General features: G+C 41.6%; 1 protein-coding gene across 7 annotated transcripts in view; it reads right to left on the bottom strand.

Moving 5' to 3' along the window:
* LOC135324459 (guanine nucleotide exchange factor subunit RIC1-like) overlaps positions 1 to 23,408 on the bottom strand; it is a 90,128-nt gene that overhangs the window by 21,570 nt on the left and 45,150 nt on the right. For 6 of the 7 annotated variants that reach the window (XM_064500901.1, XM_064500905.1, XM_064500903.1 and 3 more), the window contains 12 exons: positions 12,520 to 12,662; positions 12,155 to 12,291; positions 10,422 to 10,513; positions 9,038 to 9,126; positions 7,888 to 8,032; positions 7,344 to 7,392; positions 6,105 to 6,257; positions 5,545 to 5,748; positions 3,102 to 3,140; positions 2,711 to 2,821; positions 1,307 to 1,396; positions 569 to 729 (listed from right to left, as the gene is read on the bottom strand). In XM_064500901.1, coding sequence (XP_064356971.1) covers positions 569 to 729; positions 1,307 to 1,396; positions 2,711 to 2,821; positions 3,102 to 3,140; positions 5,545 to 5,748; positions 6,105 to 6,257; positions 7,344 to 7,392; positions 7,888 to 8,032; positions 9,038 to 9,126; positions 10,422 to 10,513; positions 12,155 to 12,291; positions 12,520 to 12,662 — 1,413 coding nt within the window. The remainder of the gene's footprint in view (positions 1 to 568; positions 730 to 1,306; positions 1,397 to 2,710; positions 2,822 to 3,101; positions 3,141 to 5,544; positions 5,749 to 6,104; positions 6,258 to 7,343; positions 7,393 to 7,887; positions 8,033 to 9,037; positions 9,127 to 10,421; positions 10,514 to 12,154; positions 12,292 to 12,519; positions 12,663 to 23,408) is intronic. The other variant, XM_064500902.1, reaches the window with a different exon arrangement.

Below are 23,408 nucleotides of genomic sequence, written 5' to 3'. Positions count from 1 at the left end.
CTCCTTCCTAACATCAGTGGCTTTAAGTCTATACCTGGCTGTTTTTTGTGATGGTATTTCTTTTGTCTCAAGACAGCATGCCTCTCCCTTTTTAATCACTTCGTCTTTTCTTTTTTTTCCTCCTAACATTTCCTACTTTTAATCTTGGCAACACTCCTTTTCTAAACAATATCCAAATATACAGGTATCTTTCAATGCCTTTTTCTTTCAGCCTACATTCAGTATGATGCAAGTCTTCAAGTTCCTATCAGCTAGGATGAGCCAAGTTTTCTAAAGCACCTCAATTCTGACTCAACTTGCACAAATACAGTTTGGAATGTGAATTTCTCAGTCATTACCTCTATACTTGCATGCATGTATGCACATATGTAGGTGGCAACACTCAAGAAATGTCACTAGTACATACAGGTGACATTTCCTACTCACTGATACCATATTTTAAAAGTTTGACCCAAGAGGTTATCAAAGAATCTGATGTTATCAAAAGAATGTATTGAGATTGAAGAGAGAGTACATTTATACAGTTATTTTTAACACTTTTGTAGTAACCTGGTTCACTGGTACTCACCTATCAGGTCTTCTCTCAATACTGTAAAGGCAAATAGAACAATCTGCTCTGAACAATATTACGATGTCCCGGAAGACACTGAGCAGTAATGTGTCTGCTTGTACTTTAGCGACGGATGCAAATGTATTATCAAGATTAGATGTTTGTGGGTAAGTTCTCAGCTGCAAGAAAAATAAATAGTTTTAATATAGGTTTCTTTTGACTGATTCTTGATTCCACATTTGTGAAATGGCTGTCAAGGATTTCTAGCAAGATACATCAGTAAGTTCTTGATTAACAAATGCTTTAACCATAATACTATGCTACTTGCATCCAAAGTGGTTAAAAGGTAGTACAGCCAATTCTGAAGTTTTAGAATGACAATCAAAGAAAGGGAAAGAGTTTTATTCCTTAGCTTAAAAAATATATATATAAATAAAAGTTCTTATGCCTACCTTATTTGAAAAACCTTATAAAATTCTCTCAAAATACTCTAACTGGAAACCTCAAAGTAACCTCTGTGCTAGCATTCAGAAAAATATCACAGGTTAAGAACAATGAGGAGATTTATGGTAGCCAGCATAAAATAGCTTTTAATATCAATAATGACCTTTTCTCCAAAGGATTAGTTACATAGCGGAAAAAAAATTTGCAGGTGACCAATAATTATATATTCATTGAGTTTTTCACATTTAATATTATTTTAGAACACATCTGATTAACATTATGACCCACTTACTCTGAGGAAAAATACCTCACCTCTTCCTGATGGTCATTTAAATTATAACATGCAAGAACAATGAAATCATTCCACCAGGCTAAGCCACCTGTTACCATCATATTTTGCTCCTTAAAATAAAAAGAAAGGAAAGAAAGGCAAATTAGCAAGCTTCTAGGTTTCCACAAATCACTCAAACTATATATACATATATGCATTTAGTAAGTAATTACCGACAGTCAGACATGAGCTATATAAGATTTCACATACCTAGATTAGGTTGTTTTGCCACTTAATATTCAGTTGTTATTACTTAAAAATGACAAAGTGTTGCAGAATACTAGGTGAAGAACAAACTCCATCAAAGCAAACAAATAAAAATCAGCCAAACCAAAAAAAAAAAAAAAAAAAACCACACAGACAAAAACCCTACCATAACTCTACAGTTCAGAGGAACCTCAACAGACTGGAGAAATGGGCAGACAGGAACTTGCAGTTCAAAGGGGAGTGCAAAGCCCTTCACCTGGGGAGGAATAACCCCATGCACCAGTACAGGCTGGGGGCCGACCAGATGGAAAGCAGCTCTGCAGAGAAGGACCTGGGAGTCCTGGTGGACAAGTCAGACATGGGCCAGCAACGTGCCCTTGTGGCAAAGGCAGCCAACAGGGCCACGAAGATGATGAAGGGACAGGAGCATCTCTCATATAAGGAGAGGCTGTGAGAGCTGGGACTGTTTAGCCTGGAGAAGAGAAGGCTCGGGGGGGATCTTATCAGTGTATACAAATACCTGATGGGGAGGAGTAAAGACAACAGGGCCATACTCTTTTCAGTGGTGCCCAGTGACAGCATGAGAGGCAATGTGCACAAATTGAAATACAAGAAGGTCCATTCAAACATAAGAAAAGGTTTTTTTACTGTGAGGGTGGCTGAGCATTGGAACAGGTTGCCCAAAGAGGTTGTGCAGTCTCCATCCTTGGAGATATTCAAAAGCCATCTGGACAGGGTCCTGGGCAGCCAGTTCTAGCTGACCTGCTTTGAGCAAGGGGGTTGGACTAGATGATCTCCAGAGATCCCTTCCAACCTCAGCCATTCTGTGATTCTGTTCATCAATCTACAGGCATCACTGCCCTAATCTGCCTCCATTTTTTCTGCTACTGTCCAGAATTTGCAAGCTTGGGTATCTAAAGCCAGGTTGTGTATGTAGTTTCTTAAATAAGACATAAGGGAGTAGGAGTCTGACCATAGGTACTCAGATTTGGAAACTGTTAATAATCAGGTAGAATTATTGAGCCAAAGACAAAAGATATATTTCAAGTGTTTTATGACAAGACATTGAAAACCCAGCATCCACAATCCCCTAGTCTGTCTTCAAGCAGTTCATTTGAAAGATACTTTGTTTTCTTCTGAAGTCACATGTTCCAACAAATATAATCTCCCCAGTATACCTGGGCAACATTTCCAAACAGCTTCCACTTTTTTGTGATTAAAGAATAATGTGCAAAACCAAACTTGCCAACCACAGCTACATTCTGCCCCAGCTTGTCAATGGCTGAAAACTGAAGGAAGAGAAGGGGGGGGGGGGGGAAGAGAATGTCAGAACTCCTATAGAACTCAATATAATAAATAAATTATATATTCTGTCCAAGTAGGTTACTACAAGCAATAGAGTTGAAACTTTATAGTTGTAATGTTTTCTACTATTCTCTCCAACATATTTTTCTTTTAGAAATAATTTAATACAATTATCTCACCTGCTAGCATTAGATGAGCTCTAACAGACAGCTATAGGAACCTAATACTTTTATTGAACAACAAAATATTAATGAAATAACTCACCTTTATAGGCCAGTTGCTCTCTAGATATGTACTATGAATCTAAAAAATAAAAATTAAATTTAAAGTTATGATAAATTATAATGTTCAAGAGGAACTTATATGGCATCAAGTTTTTCTAAAGCATTTTGGTTTCTAGTTTTGTGATTTATTTTAAACACAATTACTCTTTTCAAGAACACTATAGAACCATAAATGTTTGGCTGGTTTTGTATACAAGGAATGTAGCAATGCATTAATAACATATAATAGCTAATGCTACCCTATGGATTAATAGTCAAATTTGTACATGCTTTTCTCTGGCACAGAAACTTCTGATCCATCAAAAGTGGAACTTTTCATGGGAATGTACCAGTTCTGACCAAACACTGCACTTGGAAAGGATTTTTCAGTTAGGATAGAATTTCTCTAAGCAGAAACACACACCAGGATGGACAACAGCCTTGTGGTAAAGGCACTTGCCTATTATGTATTGGATTAAATCTTGAGCCTAGATTTACCATGTCACTTGAGATAATACAAAATCCAGGATCAAGATCCAGTCTTCAATCTGATATAATTTGGGTGAGCACCCTCATCACCAAACCATTAGCTCTTTTGTTGGGTATGTTTTTTCTCTCACATAAGATTCAATTGCATTTGTTTTGTCCCTACATAGACTGAAAATCCCCCCCCCCCCCCCCCATTTCAGGGGGCAAGAAAACCATCAGGTCAGTTAGAGTAGAGACTGGACAGCATTCAGAACTTGATACAAATGCCTAGTGTCAAATGCAACACAACAGTATTGATTCATGTGAAAAATCTAAACCATGGTGTTTTCTGAAAGGTTTTAACAATTTTTTTTAAACCACGATTTTTTTTTTTTTTTTTTTTTTTAAACACAGCATGGAAGTAGAAGACAGTCTAGGTTTATGGATTAAAAGTTATTTAATTTGTTCTTCATACTGCTGGAAAACCAGAACCTGCTCTTAGAAATAGCTTTTTTCCCCCCAAGCTTGATATTTTAAAGTTTCAATCATTTATTTTTAAAAACATGCCATTTCAGAGTGCTTGAAAATACAAGAAAAAACCTAAAGCTGTATTTCAGCAGTTGAAAGTGCTTAAAGCAATGTGTATAAACATAATAAACCTAATCCCTAGAGTATTTCTTGTACCTATCCTCCCCTTCAAAGCATGGTAATGGAATTTAACTTATTTTTCCTAAGATCAGAAAGTGTAACCATGTAGTCCTGTATTGCCATTGCTAGTAACAGGCCATAAGCTTTGTACTGAGCTTGCAAGGCCTCGGAACTGAGGCTTGTCAGGCCTGCACTGTCTGAAGTTTTCTTGACCTGCCTGCAGCTTTGTTTTACTTGGTTTAGCTGTGACAGCAATTTCTAATTGACTGGGTGTCTATGGCTCATTTGTTCTACTTTTGTTTATCTTTGTGTGGTACAACCATAGTTTTATATAAATAGCAGTGACAAGCAGTTGTTCTATGTGGAATGAGATATTTATGACACTAACACAATGACATAGTGCAGAGAAATACAGGCCTGGTACGATAGCAGAGGCCTTGAGAAGGGGAGACACAGGATGCGGCATAGAGGAGGACAGGCATGGGATGATGATAAGAGATGGGGCACAGGCTTGGCATTGGAGACCCCCGTGGCTATAAAAACTCACTAATGGTCAGTTAACAAAAATGCAGACCTGAAGCTGGACAAAACCGGCTTTAGGGGCAACAAAGAGAAAGAAATAGCATCTAACACACATGAAGGGCACCATATATAGTAAACTTGGCTGTAACCTGGAGCTGCAGACTAATGAAGAAAGAGAAAGGTGTAAAAGCGTGTTAGCAAACATAAAAATGACCCTAAGTGGGATCCTAGAGTGAGAAAGAAGAAACCAGCAACCTCAACATCACATTCCTCATGGAGAAGGACTCCAGAGGCTGACGACTTATTTTGTTATCCTCTCCAACAGTCTGAAGCTACTGACTTTAAGAACCAGAGGAGCAATGGAAGAGTGAGCGTGACTTCAAGAGACAGGACAGAAACTAAGAAGCGTGTGTTACAAATAAAGTTGTATTGTTATTAGAGTACTTATATACTGGAAAAAGTCACAATAACTGCATTATTCTTTCTTTTTCCTGTAATAAATAGATCTAGGCTAATAATGATTATTGATTTAGACTGTTAAGAGTTCTGTTATACTAAATTCTTGGCTTTACGTATATGAAGTGTGCTTCCTCTTCGCCTGTGAAGATTCTGAGCATAAGAAAAGGCATTAATTGTTTTATTGGCTAGGATTTAAATCCACAACTGGAAGGCAAGAGAAAATAAGAAAGCAAACATCCCATACAAAAAGGGTACATTAAAGAGTGATAGTAAGAACAGGTTCATTTCCCAACCCTATGAATGCTAGCAAGCATAGAATACTTACATGAATGACCAACGAGAATTACCTGTACAACATGCCAATGTCTGTGTCCTAATAAAGTGCTTAAACTCTGAGAATCTAAACCACCATCTGAAAATGGGCCTCTGCCCCTGGCAGGCTTATGTTCAGGGTGCAGCAAAGTATTTCTGGGACTCTGGACCTGTTTGGCATCTCCACAGTTCAAGTACAAACAATCTTCTCCTTGAAGAAGGACTTGTTCCTGGTTACTCTACAAAACAAACCAATCGACCAACCCCTTTAACTCTATGCATAGAAAATAAGTAAAACACAAATTCGCTTTATTAACAAACAACTCACAGAAAATGGGAATTAACACAGTTTTCAACTTTTGCATCACCATGTATTGATGCATTAAATTATGGGGTTTGTTATAGCAATACACAGCAATATTTTCCAAGTGCCATTTTAAAGGCTATTATAATAAAGAGATGTGCTTTTTAAAGAGAAACAGGCTAATTGAATGGTTGGAAAACAGACTGAAAGCCTGATAAGGGAATAACTCAAAAGTCATCTGAAAACTGGGAGCATACTCTAAAGTAAGGATACTTATCAATAAATACTTACCATACAAGGGTTAACAGCGAGTGCACTCTTGATGAATTGAAATTGCAAAATACTAAATTGGGGAGCTTCCTTCTTTGCATCTCTTTTACACTTTGTATTTTGAGAACAATTCCCATCAATCACCCACAGGTGATATCCTTCTGAACCCCAACTCTGAACATATGCAAAAAATAAAAGTAAATATTACTTTAGACTCTCAGTAAGACTTACAGGAATGTACTGTGATTGATCTTAGGCTAAACACATGACTAGCAGAAAACCACCAGTTTGCTGTTCTGAAAACAGTAGGCATCACATAGGAACCTCTGGCAGTAAAACCCACAGGGAACATTAAGCATAAGTTCTTTCCTTTTTATATAAAGAGTTGGTTAAACATACAAACTCCACATAAGTTATGCAGATAGTAGCTTAAGCCTGCAAGCTAAAGAGTCTAACCAAAAAGCCACAAAAATAAAAAGAGGCATAAAATTCTTCATCCCAATAAAGTCAATGGTTGTTGCTCATTAACATCAGTGGTATCAAAATTTCAACCTCACTTAAGAACCCACACACATCCTCACAAAAAGCAAACAAAAAAAAGCAGGTATGTTGTATTATCCATACAAGTATATATTCCCACTTGTTATGCATGTTTAAAGGCATGTGAATCTTGATAGTGATATGACTATATGCAAATAAAATTCAAAACTTGAGAATAATTGTACAATATATACCATGGTTTGTGGAATGGACCTGTAAGATAATGTTTTATATTTACCAACATCTCCTTATTTGACAGACTAGCAGGATTTCACACTAATTTGTTTCATGAGTCCATATTGTGACTTAGCCTTCTCTGTTGAAGTAGTTTAAGTTAGTTAATAATTTTAGGAAAAAAAAAAATAAATTTCTTGTCTCGTGATACTCTGAAATATATAAAATAATAAAGGAGACTATTAAAGAAGTCAAGCTAAAAAAAAATTCATTCCTAAAAAAAAGCAAAGACAAGAAAAGGCTTGGTACACATACATCATGATCAGGAATATAAATGAAAAAGAACAATCAACTCTCCCCTTCTCCCTCTCCCCTCAGTACAGCTACTTATGTTGGAAAGTATAGTTAAGGTATCTTGTTTATTAAATACAATACTGTTGAAGAAAGCCAATTTTTTTTAATATTTGTAATAGAACAGATTTTTGGGGGGGGAGGGTGGAAATCAAACAGCCATCCCATTATAGTATTTTTTACAATCATATTTACCATAGAATGGATCTTTAAAGGGTCCTTTTTAATACCATCAGAACGATACCTTAAAAAACAGAACAAATTTAAGTATGGAATAACCGTATCAAAATAAGAAAATATCTTTCTATTACAGTATTGTCATAGCATTTTGGTTTTATCCTCTGCTCAAGCTATAAGGCCTGTTTGAGGCACACTACTACTTAAAGGCAAAACAACTTCATATTGTCTGTAACATAATGTAAACATTCTAAATCATCCTTTCTGGATGCCATCAATGCTAATACTACTAATAGCATATGTTCTGAAAATGTAAGAGAATTTTAATACTATTTGATTCTGAAGGAAGGCTTAGTAGTCATTTGCTTTGCTGGAGAAAGATCATTACAAAAAAATGCATAGGATTATTTATTTTCACATGATCCTCTCCTGTTTAGTCATTCAGTGATTGTGATGTTACAGAAATAAAATTGAAATGACATCAAACAACCAAATCTGTAATTCAGTTAATTAAAAGTATTTTCTAATAAGTTTTATGGTTTTCATAGTGAAAGATACTCACACAAAATCTCCTCCTAGAGTACAAATAAGCTGGGCACCAAAAACACTCCATAAGGACATGCCTCCACATTTCCAGGTCACCATAACAGCACAACCATCAGGAGACCACCTGATCAGTTTAACTGGTCCTGTTTTATTCCAAATATCTGTTTTAAAACAGATAGTAAGATAATATGTGAAAAATGTCAGTTACTTTTCAACTGCTTTTGTCATAAGGAAGAAAAAAAATACATATAAATTTGATTTTCCAGTTAATGTCTTTGCTGCATTTAATATCACCACCTCAAAATAAGTGAACAGCAAATAAATAATTCATATTTTCTTCAAAAGATATGTTCAGCTTTATAGGAAATTAAGAATACATGAAGACAGTTCAGAAAATATACTGCTATGACACAACCATAAAACTGCAACTCTGGTAAGATGATCTTTGGAAAAAGATTTTATAGCTACCCTTGAAGCCTCTCCAGTTTGTGTGATCAGCACTTATTCAAGCAAATCGCCTTTAGACTCCACTGACCTCTGCAATATTTCTGGTATTCACAGAGATGACTCATTATTGAAACATTCATATTAGGTACAAACCTGCTTGATATGAGGGATGCATATTTTTACCTCTTCATACGCCTTTTACTCAAACTCACAACACTTATTATCACTACCATGCGAGGAGAAAAAACACAAACAAAAAAAACACATATCCATTATGCTTGTGTTCAAGTAACATTGCAGTTTGGGCTAAAGGGGATCGTTGAATTCCCAACACAATTTTTATTGAAATTGGTGGGACCCTACAGGACTTATTTATTTTTAAATAATCCTATAGAAAACATGACAATTGTTTCAAGTTCACTGCACAAATTCCTACCACTAACATATTCATTACTAATTCTCCCTGTCAATTTCTCAGATGAAGAATTCAAATTTTTATCCAAAACAGCGAAGATTCACATATGAATCACATCACTAGTAATAATGCAAACAGTGAACAGTACTTTATTAACCAGGGATAAAAAAATATTCTTTAATACCTGAAAGAGATAGTGAAATACTTAATTTCAACCCATGAGACTTTAATGCTCAACTTTGTATTGTACTTCACAAGAACAGCTGGAAAATTCTAGCAATAAAATTAACATTGCAGAACTCACCAGGATATTGTTTTGGCATCAACTCCAATTTATGAGAAAGTTGCATGGCTCCAGTAGTGATATCCATTGTATAAACCTGCACAGAGCCGCTGGAAGAGATTACAAATACTGTAGCCTATAGAGCACTTAGAGTTCTAAGCTTAACTGGTTAAGAATAAGCTGTTAATATATTGTTTAAAAATGATTTCCCATTCTCAGAAATACTCCACTTACAGTTCACACACAGGAATTTATTTATTAAAAGTAGTTTAAAAAGAAAACCTGCCCATATTATATAACTTTTGGGCTACGTTCTGATCAAAGCCAAACATTAAGATACTTTTATAACTATCTACTTTCACTTCTAAAAATGGAAAACACAAAACTAAACTTTTAATAGTAAGGTGTATCTAGATAGTAGCAGACATTATTAGTCTAGAACAGATGTATTGTGTCAAGTAACATGTTTACGAGAAGCTTTCCAGAATGCAGTAGAGAACCCAACAGAACAGGCTTATAAAACTATCAATGCAGTGAGTACTATTTGGCTCTATGAAAACATATTTCTACAGTTCAAGTTTTTACATGGATCCCAACTCCATAGCAATCCCTATAAATACTTTTAAGTTAGATGCGATATTTACTGGGTGCTAAAGTTTCATTTGAAGTGCACTAGTGCATATTAAGATTGCTAAAAACAAAACAAAAAAAAAAACCCCAAACTATAACCCAAAGTGACTGGAACTAAAATACAACGATGTTACTACAACTGGGAATACAATTCCTAAAGAAGGCAGTTGAAGACTAAACCACACAGATGACTAAGTTCTTATGAAGCTGGCTCTGAAAAAGGCTACACTATAGGCTTTACAAAACAAGATTATATAAAAGGAATCATCTTCAAAGGAACAAAGCAAACAACAGAAGTAAGAGCACCTTTCACTTAAAAGACATTCCCAGTTACTCAGCAAATAGGCAATATTTTTCCCTACCAAATCTAGACTCTACAGAGCAGAGAGTTTTGTCAGTCAGGTGCAAAAAGGTCAACATTTCTAGCCTAATATTAGCAATATTAACTATTTGACATTAACCTCATTTCAAAACAATCCTGCTTTGAGATTAACTGGAGCAGTGGCAGGTTTCCAAGCCTCACTACTGCTCTAGTTACTTTTATTCTTCCAGTCTGAAAACTAAATGGCATTTGACTCATTCACCCGAAATTATTCCCTTCCCGTCTTCTACCTTCTTGACAAAGCAGGTAATTCCACCTTTAATAGGACTGATAACTTACACCTTTAAAGCTTTTACAACATAACTTTGTAAGAAATAAACTAATACTTGTCCTTCATAAGAAACCTCCAAATCTTTTCCAATCAACTTGTCAGAATAGTCTTACAAAACTTACTTGACACATCCAAATGCCATTAGTCTGTATTTGTTATTTACTGCCACACAAGTTCCATCAACCACATCTTGTAAGCAAACACCATAGAGCTGCTGTAAAGAAAAAAAAAGTCATAAAAGATTTTGGTTAAACAATACTTTTATTCATGATACTCAATCAGCTTCTACACATGTTTTCCATATAATTCAATAATCACTCAACTAAAGTTCACAGTTGTTTTGGAAGTGGAGCTTTACAGTATCAAGCACAGAGAAATTAAAACCTGTGCCCCCCCTCCCTTCCCCCCCAATTAGACCAATGTAGTTAAAAAAGAGAAGTGTTTGCAGAGTGACCTAACATGTCTACGTTGTAGTCCAGCTGCCTATTTGAGGAAAACAATCAAAAACAGTATATAACCATGACAGCAAACTTTTCCTCCCATGAATGTGGTAGTAACTCATTATACAAGCCTGTGCATGCGCTGGAGATGTTCAGCTACAGTTACAAAGGCAATTAGCAATAATCTCATTCTCTGGGTCTGCCAGCTGACCTACATCATCTAGATGTTTTTCTTTTCAATATATCTATCTATCCTAGGAATTTAAGTACGTCTGTTTTTTAAATACCAAAACCCAATGTATATAATGCTTTCACAACACAATTTTCCTGATATTTACAACATTACAGAGATGTTTAAATAGCAAAGCATATTAATACAGTAATCTCAAATCAAATTTTACATATTTTTTCAATAATAAAGTATATTGTATTTCTATTTGAAAAGTTTATTTCTATTGCAGATTTCAAGATTAACTGATATAATTCAGATGAATAGTCTACCTACAAACTGACATCATCATGAGTAACAAAGTTAGTTATATAGGCATCAGCTTTTGTTTATTAGAGCACTGAATAACCAAGGTAAGACAACAGCTGTAAGGCACATAATACTACTAACAACACATAAAATAAATTGAAGGTGTGAAGGATGGAGTCAGAACACAAAACAGGAAAAATACACTTCTGCAACTGCTGAATCTATAAATATTAAAGTGTGGGGGAGGAGGGAGAAGGGTTCAAAATCCTTTTATCAAATTAGGAGTTTGGGACTAACAACACATAGCTTTCTGGATTTTTTGTAATTAAAATAAAGCAATAATATCAAATGAGAAAAATCACTATAGTTTGTAGATCAAGTTTTAGGTGAGAACTTGTGGCTTAGAAAAGATTCCTTTAAAATAAATTCTGAAACATGCCTATCACTGTTAGAACAGTTAGACTTACAGCTAAGACAGAGCTAGGAATAGTGAGATAGTGTGAGATAGTTTAGAGCTGGAGAAACCATCTCTTAACACCCCACTTATAATTAGTAACAAGAAGCCTATTGCAGACACAGGAATAAGACCTCAGAACTGTAAACAGATTCTGGAGTGATGAAAGGTCAAAGATCAACTCTACTTCAAACCAACTGTGACAGTACACAATAGCTCAAGATTTGGCCTAAAGCTCTTTCTACTATATGCTCTCCCATAAAGTCACCTTATTAGTTTAGTTTCAATCTATGGTATGAAACATAGTACTGTTCTCAAGTTGCCTCTTAAATAGCTTGTATTTTTTTAATTTGTAGGTGAATTGAAGTGAAAGCTACAAGTTACCTGAAATATGGGGGGCAGGGAAAGAAAAACATTCAGTTATTTTCTACAACTAATACAAAGACAAAGTAACATGTCCTAGAAGTATTAAATAAGTTATACCTCAGCAGTGAATCTACTTGAGACTGATGTAAGGAAACCAATCCTGCCATCATTAAAAACAACAGCAAACCCATTAAGCGTGGCACAATATTCCATATCTCTGATGCGAGCATCTTTGAAGCCCAAAAATGAACCTGCTGAGAAAACGTGAGCAATTTTAAAAGATGTCAATGCAGTGATACTGCTAGACAGAGTATACAATTCTTTGCTTATTATCTCACAGCAATAATAACTCATGTCAACAGGCTATTTTGTCCATGTTTACAAAACAGGGATTTTTCACGCCTCTGGTTGAGAGCAGAAAACATTGTGTTTTTATTTTAGACGGTATTTCTCCATTATTTAACTATCACAAGTAAAATTACCTCTAGAAGACTGCAGGTCTACTGAAAATGGTACTGTACATAGGTTGATGACCTTCCTCCCATTGGTCATGCCATCCCAGTGAATAAGATGGAGATATCCATCAGCAGTAGCAACAAGTAGATCCTCTACCATACACTGCAAACTAATAAATGCATTTGTTATTCTTTAAAAATCTGCAGCCTAAGCCAACATCACAGAAAAATCAATTAATGTAACAACCGCCACACTTTGAGTAAGCAAGTGTTCAAGGAAATTACGTTAAATTAGTTATAAATTTACTGCATAAGCCCTCTAAAAAGTAAAGGTACCAAGCTGCTAAAATATGGTATATGTTAGGTTATGTGATAAAAAGCTTGTCTCCACACACACAAAGGAGCACAGAGGAACAATGGCAGGTGGGGGAACCTGAATAATACCCTGTCCTGAAAGGGACACCCTGCCCCAACTCCTCCCAGAGCTGTCACAGGAGGGCGTCAGCCCCATTGTCAATTGTTCAAGGGTGACACCCATCATGATGAATCAGTGGGAGAGGTTCTCCAGATAACCTCACAGATTATGAGGGGTTACTACCTAGGGGGTATGGGGCTCATCATGGGATGCAGGGGAAGAGCATTTTGGGATTGCACAAGACTTATTATGGGATGTTTAGAGGAGGAACCAAAGGCAGGGAAAGATGGATCAAGGTGGATTGGGGAGGAACAAGCGTGGGACAGCTCTCTCTCTCTCTCTCTCTCTCTGGGAGGCAACTGAGGAGAACGAGGAGCCAGGGCCAGCTACTAGATAGACTGAGTGTCTAAGCCCAGCTACTGGGGGGATCCACATTGTATATGTATATATTTCCTACTAAAGGACCTTCATGCTGTTCAGCCAGAGAGGGGAACAGGATGAGGCCGTTGGTGCTGTTTGTGTTTATGTGAGTGCTCAGTGTGACTGACTGTGTTGATCTGTGCTGCCGGCTGTGTGTATATGTGTATTGTATACATGTCTTTGTGTGCCCACTGGGGACACATGTTCAACTTCGCTACTGGTTGGACATGGGGACATGGAGCTACGGTAGCCCCATCTCTAATGGGCTGCTGGCTTCAGCAACTCCCTAACAGTATATGTTTCTGTTCTTTCTCCAGGAATTTAGAGTTTATTATTGTAACAATACAGCCCCTATTAATTGCTTAACTCATATGTAAACTGCTGAAGGCCCATATGCATTACTTTGACTAAACAGAATGCATTGCTGCCAACAATCTGCCATTCATCAGTCATAGCAGATGACCAATACTGTCTAGACTTTCTAAATAATTCACGACATCTCAGCTTGATCTTAGATCACAGGTCAGAAAATTAGATTTCTCCTAAAGTCCTTGCAAAAGCTCTCTAAAATTTCTATTTTCAGTACTTACCTCATTTCTTCCAACATCTTTTTTCTCTCATGTAGCCTGTTCCCAAACTGCACTTTGTCCTCTTCCTATCCCCCACCTCAGTCCTGTATAGTTTTCCCAACTTTTCGCTCATACTTACCACACATGTTAAATGTCTATTTATAGGGACTGAGCTAGCCACAAAAAAATTTGAACAAAAGAAAGCCACTCTAAAACAAACTGGCCACCCACTACAGATGGGAAGTGAGGCACTGAAATTCTGTCTAAAATTTTTCCCCGATGCACCTACATATCTGCAAACCCCCTAACCCACATGTAGAGACCCAGATCAAACATTTTTACAGTAGTATAGCACATCTATGTTCATTGTGGAGACACAGTGGGATAGCTCCCCTGATTGGAGTGCTGCAATGGAGGGATACAGGCTCTATGGGAAAGATAGGGTGGGCAGGCGAGGAGGAGGAGGGGTTGTGCTCTATGCAAAGGAGTGGCTTGAAAGCATGGAGCTTTGCTTTGGGGCAGGTGATGAAGCAATTGAGGTAAGGATTAGAGGGCAGACCAGCACAGGTGGTGTTGTAGTAGGTGTCTGCTACAGACCACCTGATCAAGCGGAGGAGGTAGATGAAGCCACCTTTGGACAGCTGGAGAAAGCCTCACAGTCACAGGCCCTGGTACTCATGGAGTACTTGAACCACTCCAATATCTGCTGGAAGGGCAGTAGGGCTAGGCACAAGCAATCCAGGAGATTTCTGGAATGTATAGAAGACAATTTCTTGATGCAAATGACTGATGAAACAACTAGGGGAGATGCTCTGTTGGACCTGCTATTCACAAACAAGGAAGAACTGTTGGATGATGTAAAGGTTAAGTCACTGCCAAGGCTGCCCAATTAGACTTGTGGAGTTTAAGATCCTGAGAGGGGTGAGCAAGACAAACAGCAGAATTACAATCCTGGCCTTCAGAAGAGCATATTTTGGCCTGTTCAGGGACCAGCTTGGCAAGATCCCATGAGAAACTGCCCTGGAGGGCAAGGGTGCCCAGGAGAGCTGTCTAATCTTCAAGAAGTTATCCTTGTAGGAGCTGTCCTCCTCAGAGCACAAGAACGGTCCATTGCAATGTACAGGAAGTTGAGCAAGCGTGGCAGAAGGCCAGCATGGATGAACAGGGAGCTCCTGACTGCACTCAACACAAAAAGTAAGTACACAAAAGGTGGAAGCAGGGACAGGCTACTTTGGAGGGATACAAAGACATTGTGCATGCAAGTAGTCAGGAAAACCAAAGCTCAGCTGGAGTTAAACCTAGCAAGGAAGGTGAAGGGCAGCAAGAAAGGTTTATCCAAGTACATTGGTAGCAAAAAGAGGGTTAAGGAGAGTGTGAGCTCATTGCTCAGTGGGGCAGAGGACCTAGTGACAAGCAACAGGGAAAAGGCTGAAGTACTCAGTGCCGCCTTTGCCTCAGTTTTCACTGGTAAGGTCTGCCCTAAAGGCCTCCCAGGTCCTTGAGCCTCCTAGCAGAGTCTGTGAGAGCGAAGCAATACCCACAGTAGAGGAAGAAAGAGTTAGGGTTCACTTAACCCACTTGGACATATACAAGTCCATGGGACCAGATAGGATGCATCCAAGGGTGTTGAATAAACAGGAGGAATTAGAGCTCTGTGTGCAGTTGCAGGGCTATGGTCTCATTGCGATTACAGAGACATGGTGGGATAGCTCGCATGGCTGGAATGCTGCCGTGGATGGATACAGGCTCTTTAGGAAGGACAGGCCAGGAAGGTGAGGAGGGGGAGTCACCCTTTATGTGAGAGAGCAGTTGGAATGCATGGAGCTCTGCCTAGGGGTGGATGATGGGTTGACTGAAAGCTTATGGATAAAAATTAAGGGGCAGACTAATATGGGTGACACTGTTGTGGGTGTTTGCTACAGGCCACCTGATCAGGAAGAAGAAGTAGATGAGGCCTTCTTCAGACAATTGGAAGAAGCCTTGCGTTCGCAGGCCCTGGTCCTCATGGGGGACTTGAAGCACCCGGACATCTGCTGGAGGGACAACACAGCAGGACACAAGTAATCCAGGAGGTTCCTGGAGCGCATTGATGACAACTTCCTGATACAGGTGATAGAGGAGCCAACGAGGAGAGGTGCGCTGCTGGACCTTGTACTTACAAACAAGGAAGGGCTGGTTGGAGATGTGAAGGTTGGGGGTAACCTTAGCTGCAGTGACCATGAGATGGTGGAGTTCAGGATCCTGCAAGGAGGAAGCAGGGCAAAAAGTATGATCACAACCCTGGCATTCAGGAGAGCAGATTTTGGCCTCTCCAGGGACCTGCTTGGAAGAATCCTATGGGATAGGGCCCTAGAAGGAAGAGGGGTCCAAGAGAGCTGGTTAATATTCAAGGATCACCTCCTCCAAGCTCAAGAACAGTGCATCCCAATGAGCAAGAAGTTGAGCAAAGGGGGCAGGAGGCTGGTCAGCCTCACCTCAATCCCTGGGAAGGTGATGGAGCAGCTAATCCTGGATACCATTTCCAAGCACATGAAGGACAAGAAGGTGATCAGGAGTAGTCAGCATAGATTCACAAAGGGGAAGCCATGCTTAACCAACCTGATAGCCTTCTATGATGGAATGACTGGCTGGGTAGATGAGGGGAGAGCAGTGGATGTTGTCTACCTTGACTTCAGGAAGGCTTTTGACACTGTCTCCCATAACATCCTCATAGGCAAGCTGAGGAAGTACAGACCAGAAAAATGGACTGTGAGGTGGATTGAAAACTGGCTGAACTGCTGGGCTCAAGGGTTTGTGATCAGTGACGCAAAGTCTAGTTGGAAGCCAGTAACTAGCGATGTACCCCAGGGGTCAATACTGGGTTCAATCCTGTTCAACTTATTCATCAGTGGCCTGGATGATGGGACAGAGTGCACCCTCAGCAAGTTTGCTGATGATACAAAACTGGGAGGAGTGGCTGAGACACTAAAGGGCTGTGCTGCCATTCAGAGACACCTCGACAGACTGGAGAGATGGGCAGAGGGGAACCTCATGAAGCTCAATAAAGGGAAGTGCAGAATCTTGCACCTGGGCAGGAATAACCTCATGCACCAGTACATGCCAGGGGGGGACAACCAGCTCTGCAGAGAAGGACCAGGGGGTCCTGGTGGACAACAAGTTGACCATGAGCCAGGATATGTGCCCTTGTGGCCAAGAAGGCCAATGGCATCCTGGGCTGCATTAGGCAGAGTGTTGCCATCAGGTCAAGGGATTTAATCCTCCCCTTCTACTCAGCCCTGGTGAGGCCACACTTGGAGTGCTGGGTCCAGTTCTGGGCTCCCCAATACCAGAGAGACATGGAGCTACTGGAGAGAGTCCAGCAAAGGGCCACTGAGATGATTAAGGGACCGGAGCATCTCTCCTATGAGGAAAGGCTGAGAGAGCTGGGCCTGTTCAGCCTGGAGAAGAGAAGACTGAGGGGGGATCTTATCAATGTGTATAAGTATCTGAAGGGAGGGTGTAGAGAGGATGGGGCCAGACTCTTTTCAGTGGTGCCTAGCGACAGGACGAGAGGCAACAGGCACAAACTGAAACACAGGAAGTTCCATCTGAATATGGGGAAAAACTTCTTTACTGTGAGGGTGACAGAGCACAGGAACAGGTTGCCCAGAGAGGTTGTGGAGTCTCCTTCTCTGGAGATATTCAAAAGCCATCTGGACATGATCCTGGACAGCCTGCTCTAGGTGATCCTGCTTGAACAGAGGGGTTGGACTAGATGAGCTCCAGAGGTCCCTTCCAACCTCAACCATTCTGTGAGATGGCCTGATGACTAGAAGAAGGCAGATGTCACACCCATCTTCAAGGAGGGCAAGAAGGAATAACTGAGGAAGTACAGGCCAGTCAACCTCACCTCAGTCCCTGGGAAGGTTAGGGAGAAAATCCTCCTGGAAGCCATGTCCAGGCACATGAAGGACAAGAAGGTGATTGGGAGCAGCCAACATGGATTTGCCAAAGGCAAATCATTCCTGACCAACCTCACTGCTTTCTGTGATGAGGTGACTGGTGCTGTGGACAAGGGGAGGGCAGTGGATATTGTATACCTTGATTTTAGCAAGGTCTTTGATATAGATTCCCATAGTCTCATCATCACCACATTGGTGAGATATGGGCTAGATAGGTGGATGATAAGGTGGGTGGAAAATTGGCAGGGCTGCTGGGCTCAAAGAGTTGTGATCAGTGGTACAAAGTCTAGCTGTTGGCCAGGAACTAGTGGTGTCTCTCAGGGACCACTACTGGGACCAATACTGTTTAATGTCTTCATTAAACATGGAATGCACTCTCAGCAAGTTTGCAGATGACAACAAACTGCCAGGGGAGGGGGCATGTCAATACGATGGAGGGCAGGACTTCTATTCAGAGGGACCTGGACAGACTGGAGAAATGGACTGACCGTAACCTCATGATATTCAACAAAAGTATGTGCACGGTCTTGCATCTGGGATGGAATAACTCCATGCACCAGCACAGGCTGGGGGCTGACTGTCTAGGAAGCAGCTCTACAGTAAAGGACCTGGGGGTCCTGGTGGATAACAAGTTGTATGTGTGACAGCACTGTGGCCTTGCAGCCAAGGAGGCCACCAGCATCCTGGGCCGTACTAGTAGGAGTGTAGCTGTGAGCAAGAGGTTCTGCTGGAACACTAGGCCTCAAAACTAGCTAAGGCCTCTGATGGGAACCAGGAGTGTGATGAAAACTATTCAAGGGCAGAGAAACAGTGTGAGCAAAAAATGGGTTATATTTTTTTCTCTGGTATGCAAGCTGTCTGTGCATAAAATGTGCTTGTGCTTAATTAGGTAGGGGATTCAAGGCTAAAGTAAGATAATTCTGTCCAAAAAGCATATCATGTAAATGAAATATAACCAGCATGAACTGTAGGGTCAGAAGGGAGTCTTGGAATGCAAGGCCACCCTTATCTAGATAACTGTATCAGTAATATCATATTGGGCCAAAATTGCCTAGGTAACAGTATTGGAAACATTGAATTTAGGTATGAATGTAACAGAATTGGGACCAATGAGGAAAAAGTAATTAGGGGCGTGTATGGGAAAGTGTGGAAGAATGTTGAGGAGATAGACGATGGAAGCTAGCCAGACTGTTCCATGGGAAAAGGAGCATCAACAGGGCATGTTGACCCATAGTCACGTGCTTGAGCCTGTGCCAGGGTGGTGCTGCACCTGGGCTTTGAGTCGAGAATAGCAATGAGCTCAACATGCCTACTGCGCATGTATATAGTACATAAAACCTTCATCTAGTGCCCCTGCCCCTGGTGTTCCTCACCCTGGACCGACGCTCAGCGGTGCCAGGGCTCTCCCGCTCCATTATTGCCTCGATCGGGAAAACGCTGGGGAACCCCTGTTCAGACGCAGAGGTAATAAATGCTCCGTATCGACCATCGTATGCCTTGTCTTTGTGTATCCGTCCCTGCCGGGAGTCCAGGCAGTGCCCCCGCCTCACCCTTACACTTGGCGTAGTCGGCAGGATACACAAATGACAATGCCGTGGCCGAGGAGAGCGAAGGGGGAGGGCGAGAGTCAAGAAGGGACTGCTCGCCTGCGGCTGCCAGGATGGCCCCAGACTGAGCCATGGGGGCCAGTAGCTGCATTGCTTGCCACACTGGCAGTCCCCGAGGACTGGCCAGAGTTGGCACAGGGGGAAAATGTTACCCCAAAGGCGGTTGAATCCGCTTTACAGGTTATGCCCTTCCGTGCCGCATCAGAAGCAGCTCGGAAGCTGGCCGGACGATTAGGGTGGGCACTGTTGACAGGCATTCGAGCCTTAGATAACAAGGTATTGTCTTTGCAGCAACGAGTAAAGGATCTGGAGAAGGAGAGTGGAGATTTACGTGATGCGAGGGCGGTAGCACAGGAGTTGATTATGACCCAAACTGAAAACAGTCAGGAATTAACCCATAGGGTAGAGTGATTAGCTTTGCGGATGGCTAATAGGCACTGTGGGTGTTATGGGAAGGTGCCCACTACTGTTTCTCAGGTGCAGGCGATTATAACTCGACCCTCCTGGTACCCAGAGGAGTGGGATGGCAATATTTGGAGTACCTCATCTGACTCAGAAATTGAGTTTGATATCGAGCAAGAACCTGCTAACGCTCAGGTGCGGCCGCTTATTCAGATGCGGGGGGAGAGACAGATAGATAGGGATACTGTAGAGCAGACAAGGACTTATACACCAAAGGAGTTATGTGAGTTTTTGACCACATTCCAGCAGCAACCGGGGGAGTTATTACTAGTGTGGATGGTGAGAGCCTGGGATAATGGGGCTGGATCATTAACGTTGTTAAGAGAGGAGCCGAATTTAATGCGCCTGTTGTCCACAGACACTCAAGTGCAGTATTATCTCTCCCAGCTTACATCTGCGCAAGATAGCTCCGGTAACCCTGTAGTTGCTCCTTCGCTGTATCAATGGTTGTGTGCTGCTGTGGTGGGTGCTTACCCGTCCACTGGTGAGTTAGCCGCTACAGTGGGGGCTTTGGTAAACAATATAAGGAATTTTGCACTTGTTGGTCAACCGGATACTAAGCAAGTGAGAACAGTTCGGAATTCCAAGGTGAGAAGATTGGCAGGGACTACTAAATTGAGTGGAAAGCTAATGAGGTGACAGATGTGGACTGATTTGCTGCAGGCAGGGGTATTACATGATGAGATAAATGGTCTTTCTACTGCTGACTTCTTTAAGCAGCAGTTACCTGCTAATCAGCAATATCAGACACAGCCTACCACCCCACCTGCACCCAGTGCTCCCTGGAAGCTGCCTGCTAAGAAACAATGAAGGGGAGGCGGGTCCCCCAAAATCCAAGCGTGGGTTGCAGCGTATCATCCGGGGGACCGACGCCCACATGTACCCCTGCAAATTAGGTGGTGCTCGAGAGGGGAAGTAGCTGTGCTTGCTTTAGTAGATACAGGAGCAGAGGTTACAGTGTTGCATAGTGCTGTAAACCCTGAGAAGGTATAGGGGCCGGACATCAGTGTGCAATTCTTAGGGATAGTCTGGAGGCAGCAGACAAAAGCTATCCCTGAGAAAGTGCACAATACTATTCAGCAATACCCTGTTGCCCCTGCTGTAAAACAACTACAAGCTTTTTGGGGCCTTTTGGGGTTCTGGCGGGCCTTTATACCCCACGTGCAACCTTGTTAGGGGAAGTACGTTTTGAGCAAATGCCTCCATTGTCTGAGCCAGAGGGGCTGCCCCCGCCCCTCGCTCCCCCAATAGAGCCATTGCCTGTCCAAGAGGCCCCTCCTTTTGGGAGGTTATCTCCTGAGCAAGTACAAGCCAAACCGACCCTAGCAATCCCTGCTCGGATATCTGTAATGGAAGGGGGGGATTGCCCCCCCACATACTCGCCTCTGGGCAGGTAGAATTCTATACATGTGAGCAACTTATGATTACTGAACGAAGAGTTATAAGCTTACATTTAAGACTGGACTGCCCTTCACAGTGTGTATGGCTGATTACACCTTTGATACCTGTTAAAATAGCCCCACTCTTATTGACCTCTTCTCAAGATTGATCTTTCCAGGTATCCACATCCACGCCAGTGAATGTCTCACAGGGAGCACCAATACTGCGAGGAATTCTGACCCACAGTGCCGGAGTGCCTCAAGTTCAGCAAACACCCTCAGTGCACTCTTTAGCCAGCGTGTGGATACTGACGCCTCAAAAGAAAAAACAGCCTGGCACTGTTTTAGCAGATGGTCCAGGAGCCACTGCTCTAGTCCTTCCTGATGGCGATACCATGCCTTTCTATCTTCCCATCAACAGGTTATCACGCCAGCATCTGGAAGTTGCTGTTGGAATGTTGCCTCTTGTGACCACAACAGATGCCCTTGATCTACAAGACCATCCAGCTTCCCATGTAAATACATGGATTTGGCTCGCACAAAGATCAGCTAACCTCTCTGCTTTCTGTATTGCAGGAGGACGATCAGTGGATGATGTCTTAACTACATGTTACATAGGTGTACTGGCTCCACTCGTGGTATTGCGGAGTTATAAATTCATGGGAGTAACAGAAATATCAATTTTTTGTATATGATTTGAGTAGTTTCCCAAAAGCTGACACCTTGGGCTTAGTCTTTTCATATAGCTAACATATCTAAAGCAGATACTTGCTTTCGCTTTGTAAATGCTGCCTCTGTTCTGCAGAATGTAACTGATATGCAGTTAATTTGTAATGACACTATGGATATTACCTATGCATCTGCTCACCTTATCCTACCATTAGGGTGGTTCCTTCTGTGTGGCCCTACAGCATATACATATGTGCTGGCCAACACCACAGGTGGCCTACGCATTGTCGGTTGTGCTACTTTAAGCATTCCTCCCTTTATGACAGAGCGGCGGAGGACCCTGTAGCATATCCTAAGACGCTGCTTGTAACTGCCATATAAGTTTATTTTCTCATGCAGAAGCTCTAGGCCTATTGTTGAGCCTAGCTGGGATCCCGGGGGTGGTGGCACATAATTGTAAACAGCTAGAGCATGTTACCTGTGCTTTGGCTCAAAGCTTAAATTGGACATCTAGAGCCATTGCCTCTTCAAATAGGGAGTTGGGAGCAGTGTAGCAAGGAACACTGCAAAACCACCTAGGGATCAACTGCCTCCTACTGCGAGATAACCACAGACATCATGACTTCACCAAGATGTGCTGTTTCAACATCTCCGATGAATCGGCATCTCTTGAGAATATCAGCCACCTCATACAAGGAGGACTCTTGTCTATCTCTTGCTTTGTATTATGTTATGTTTTGATTTCATTACTTTGTAAACTCCCTTGCCATCATACCCCATGCCCTTCTGAGGATTGGGATGGCCTGTAACTAGCTTTCCACCGCGGGGGTGGAGTGTATGGGAAAGTGCGGAAGAATGTTGAGGAGATAGGCGATGGAAGCTAGCCAGACCGTTCCGTGGGAAAAGGAGCATCAACAGGGCATGTTGACCCATAGTCACATAGTTGAGCCTGTGCCAGGGTGGCGCTGCACCTGGGCTTTGAATTGAGAATAACAATGAGCTCAACATGCTTACTGTGCATGTGTATAGTACATAAAAACTTCATCTAGTGCCCCCCCCCGGGGTTCCTCACCCTGGACTGACGCTCAGCGGTGCCAGGGATCCCCCGCTCCATTATTGCCTCGATCGGGAAAACGCTGGGGAACCCCCGTTCAGACGCAGAGGTAATAAATGCTCCGTATCGACCATCGTATGCCTTGTGTTTGTGTATCCGTCCCTGCCAGGAGTCCAGGCGGTGCCCCTGCCTCACCCTTACAGGGTGGGTTGTTTATTTGGGAGGAGTTTGGGTGGAGAAAAGGAGGTGCAGGGGTGGTGAAAAGGTGGGTTCAGGAAAAGAAAAAAAAATGGGGAATAAGGCATAAAATAAGGTGGAAAAGAAAGAACTGGGGGATCTTGCGCTGGTAGGAGCATGGACACCTACAGATGGCGGTGGAGCTGACCTGCAGACCCAAGCC

The sequence above is a fragment of the Dromaius novaehollandiae genome, chromosome W (assembly GCF_036370855.1).
Source record: "Dromaius novaehollandiae isolate bDroNov1 chromosome W, bDroNov1.hap1, whole genome shotgun sequence".
Classification (NCBI taxonomy): Eukaryota; Metazoa; Chordata; class Aves; order Casuariiformes; family Dromaiidae; genus Dromaius; species Dromaius novaehollandiae.
This window is presented reverse-complemented; position numbering and strand designations above follow the sequence as displayed.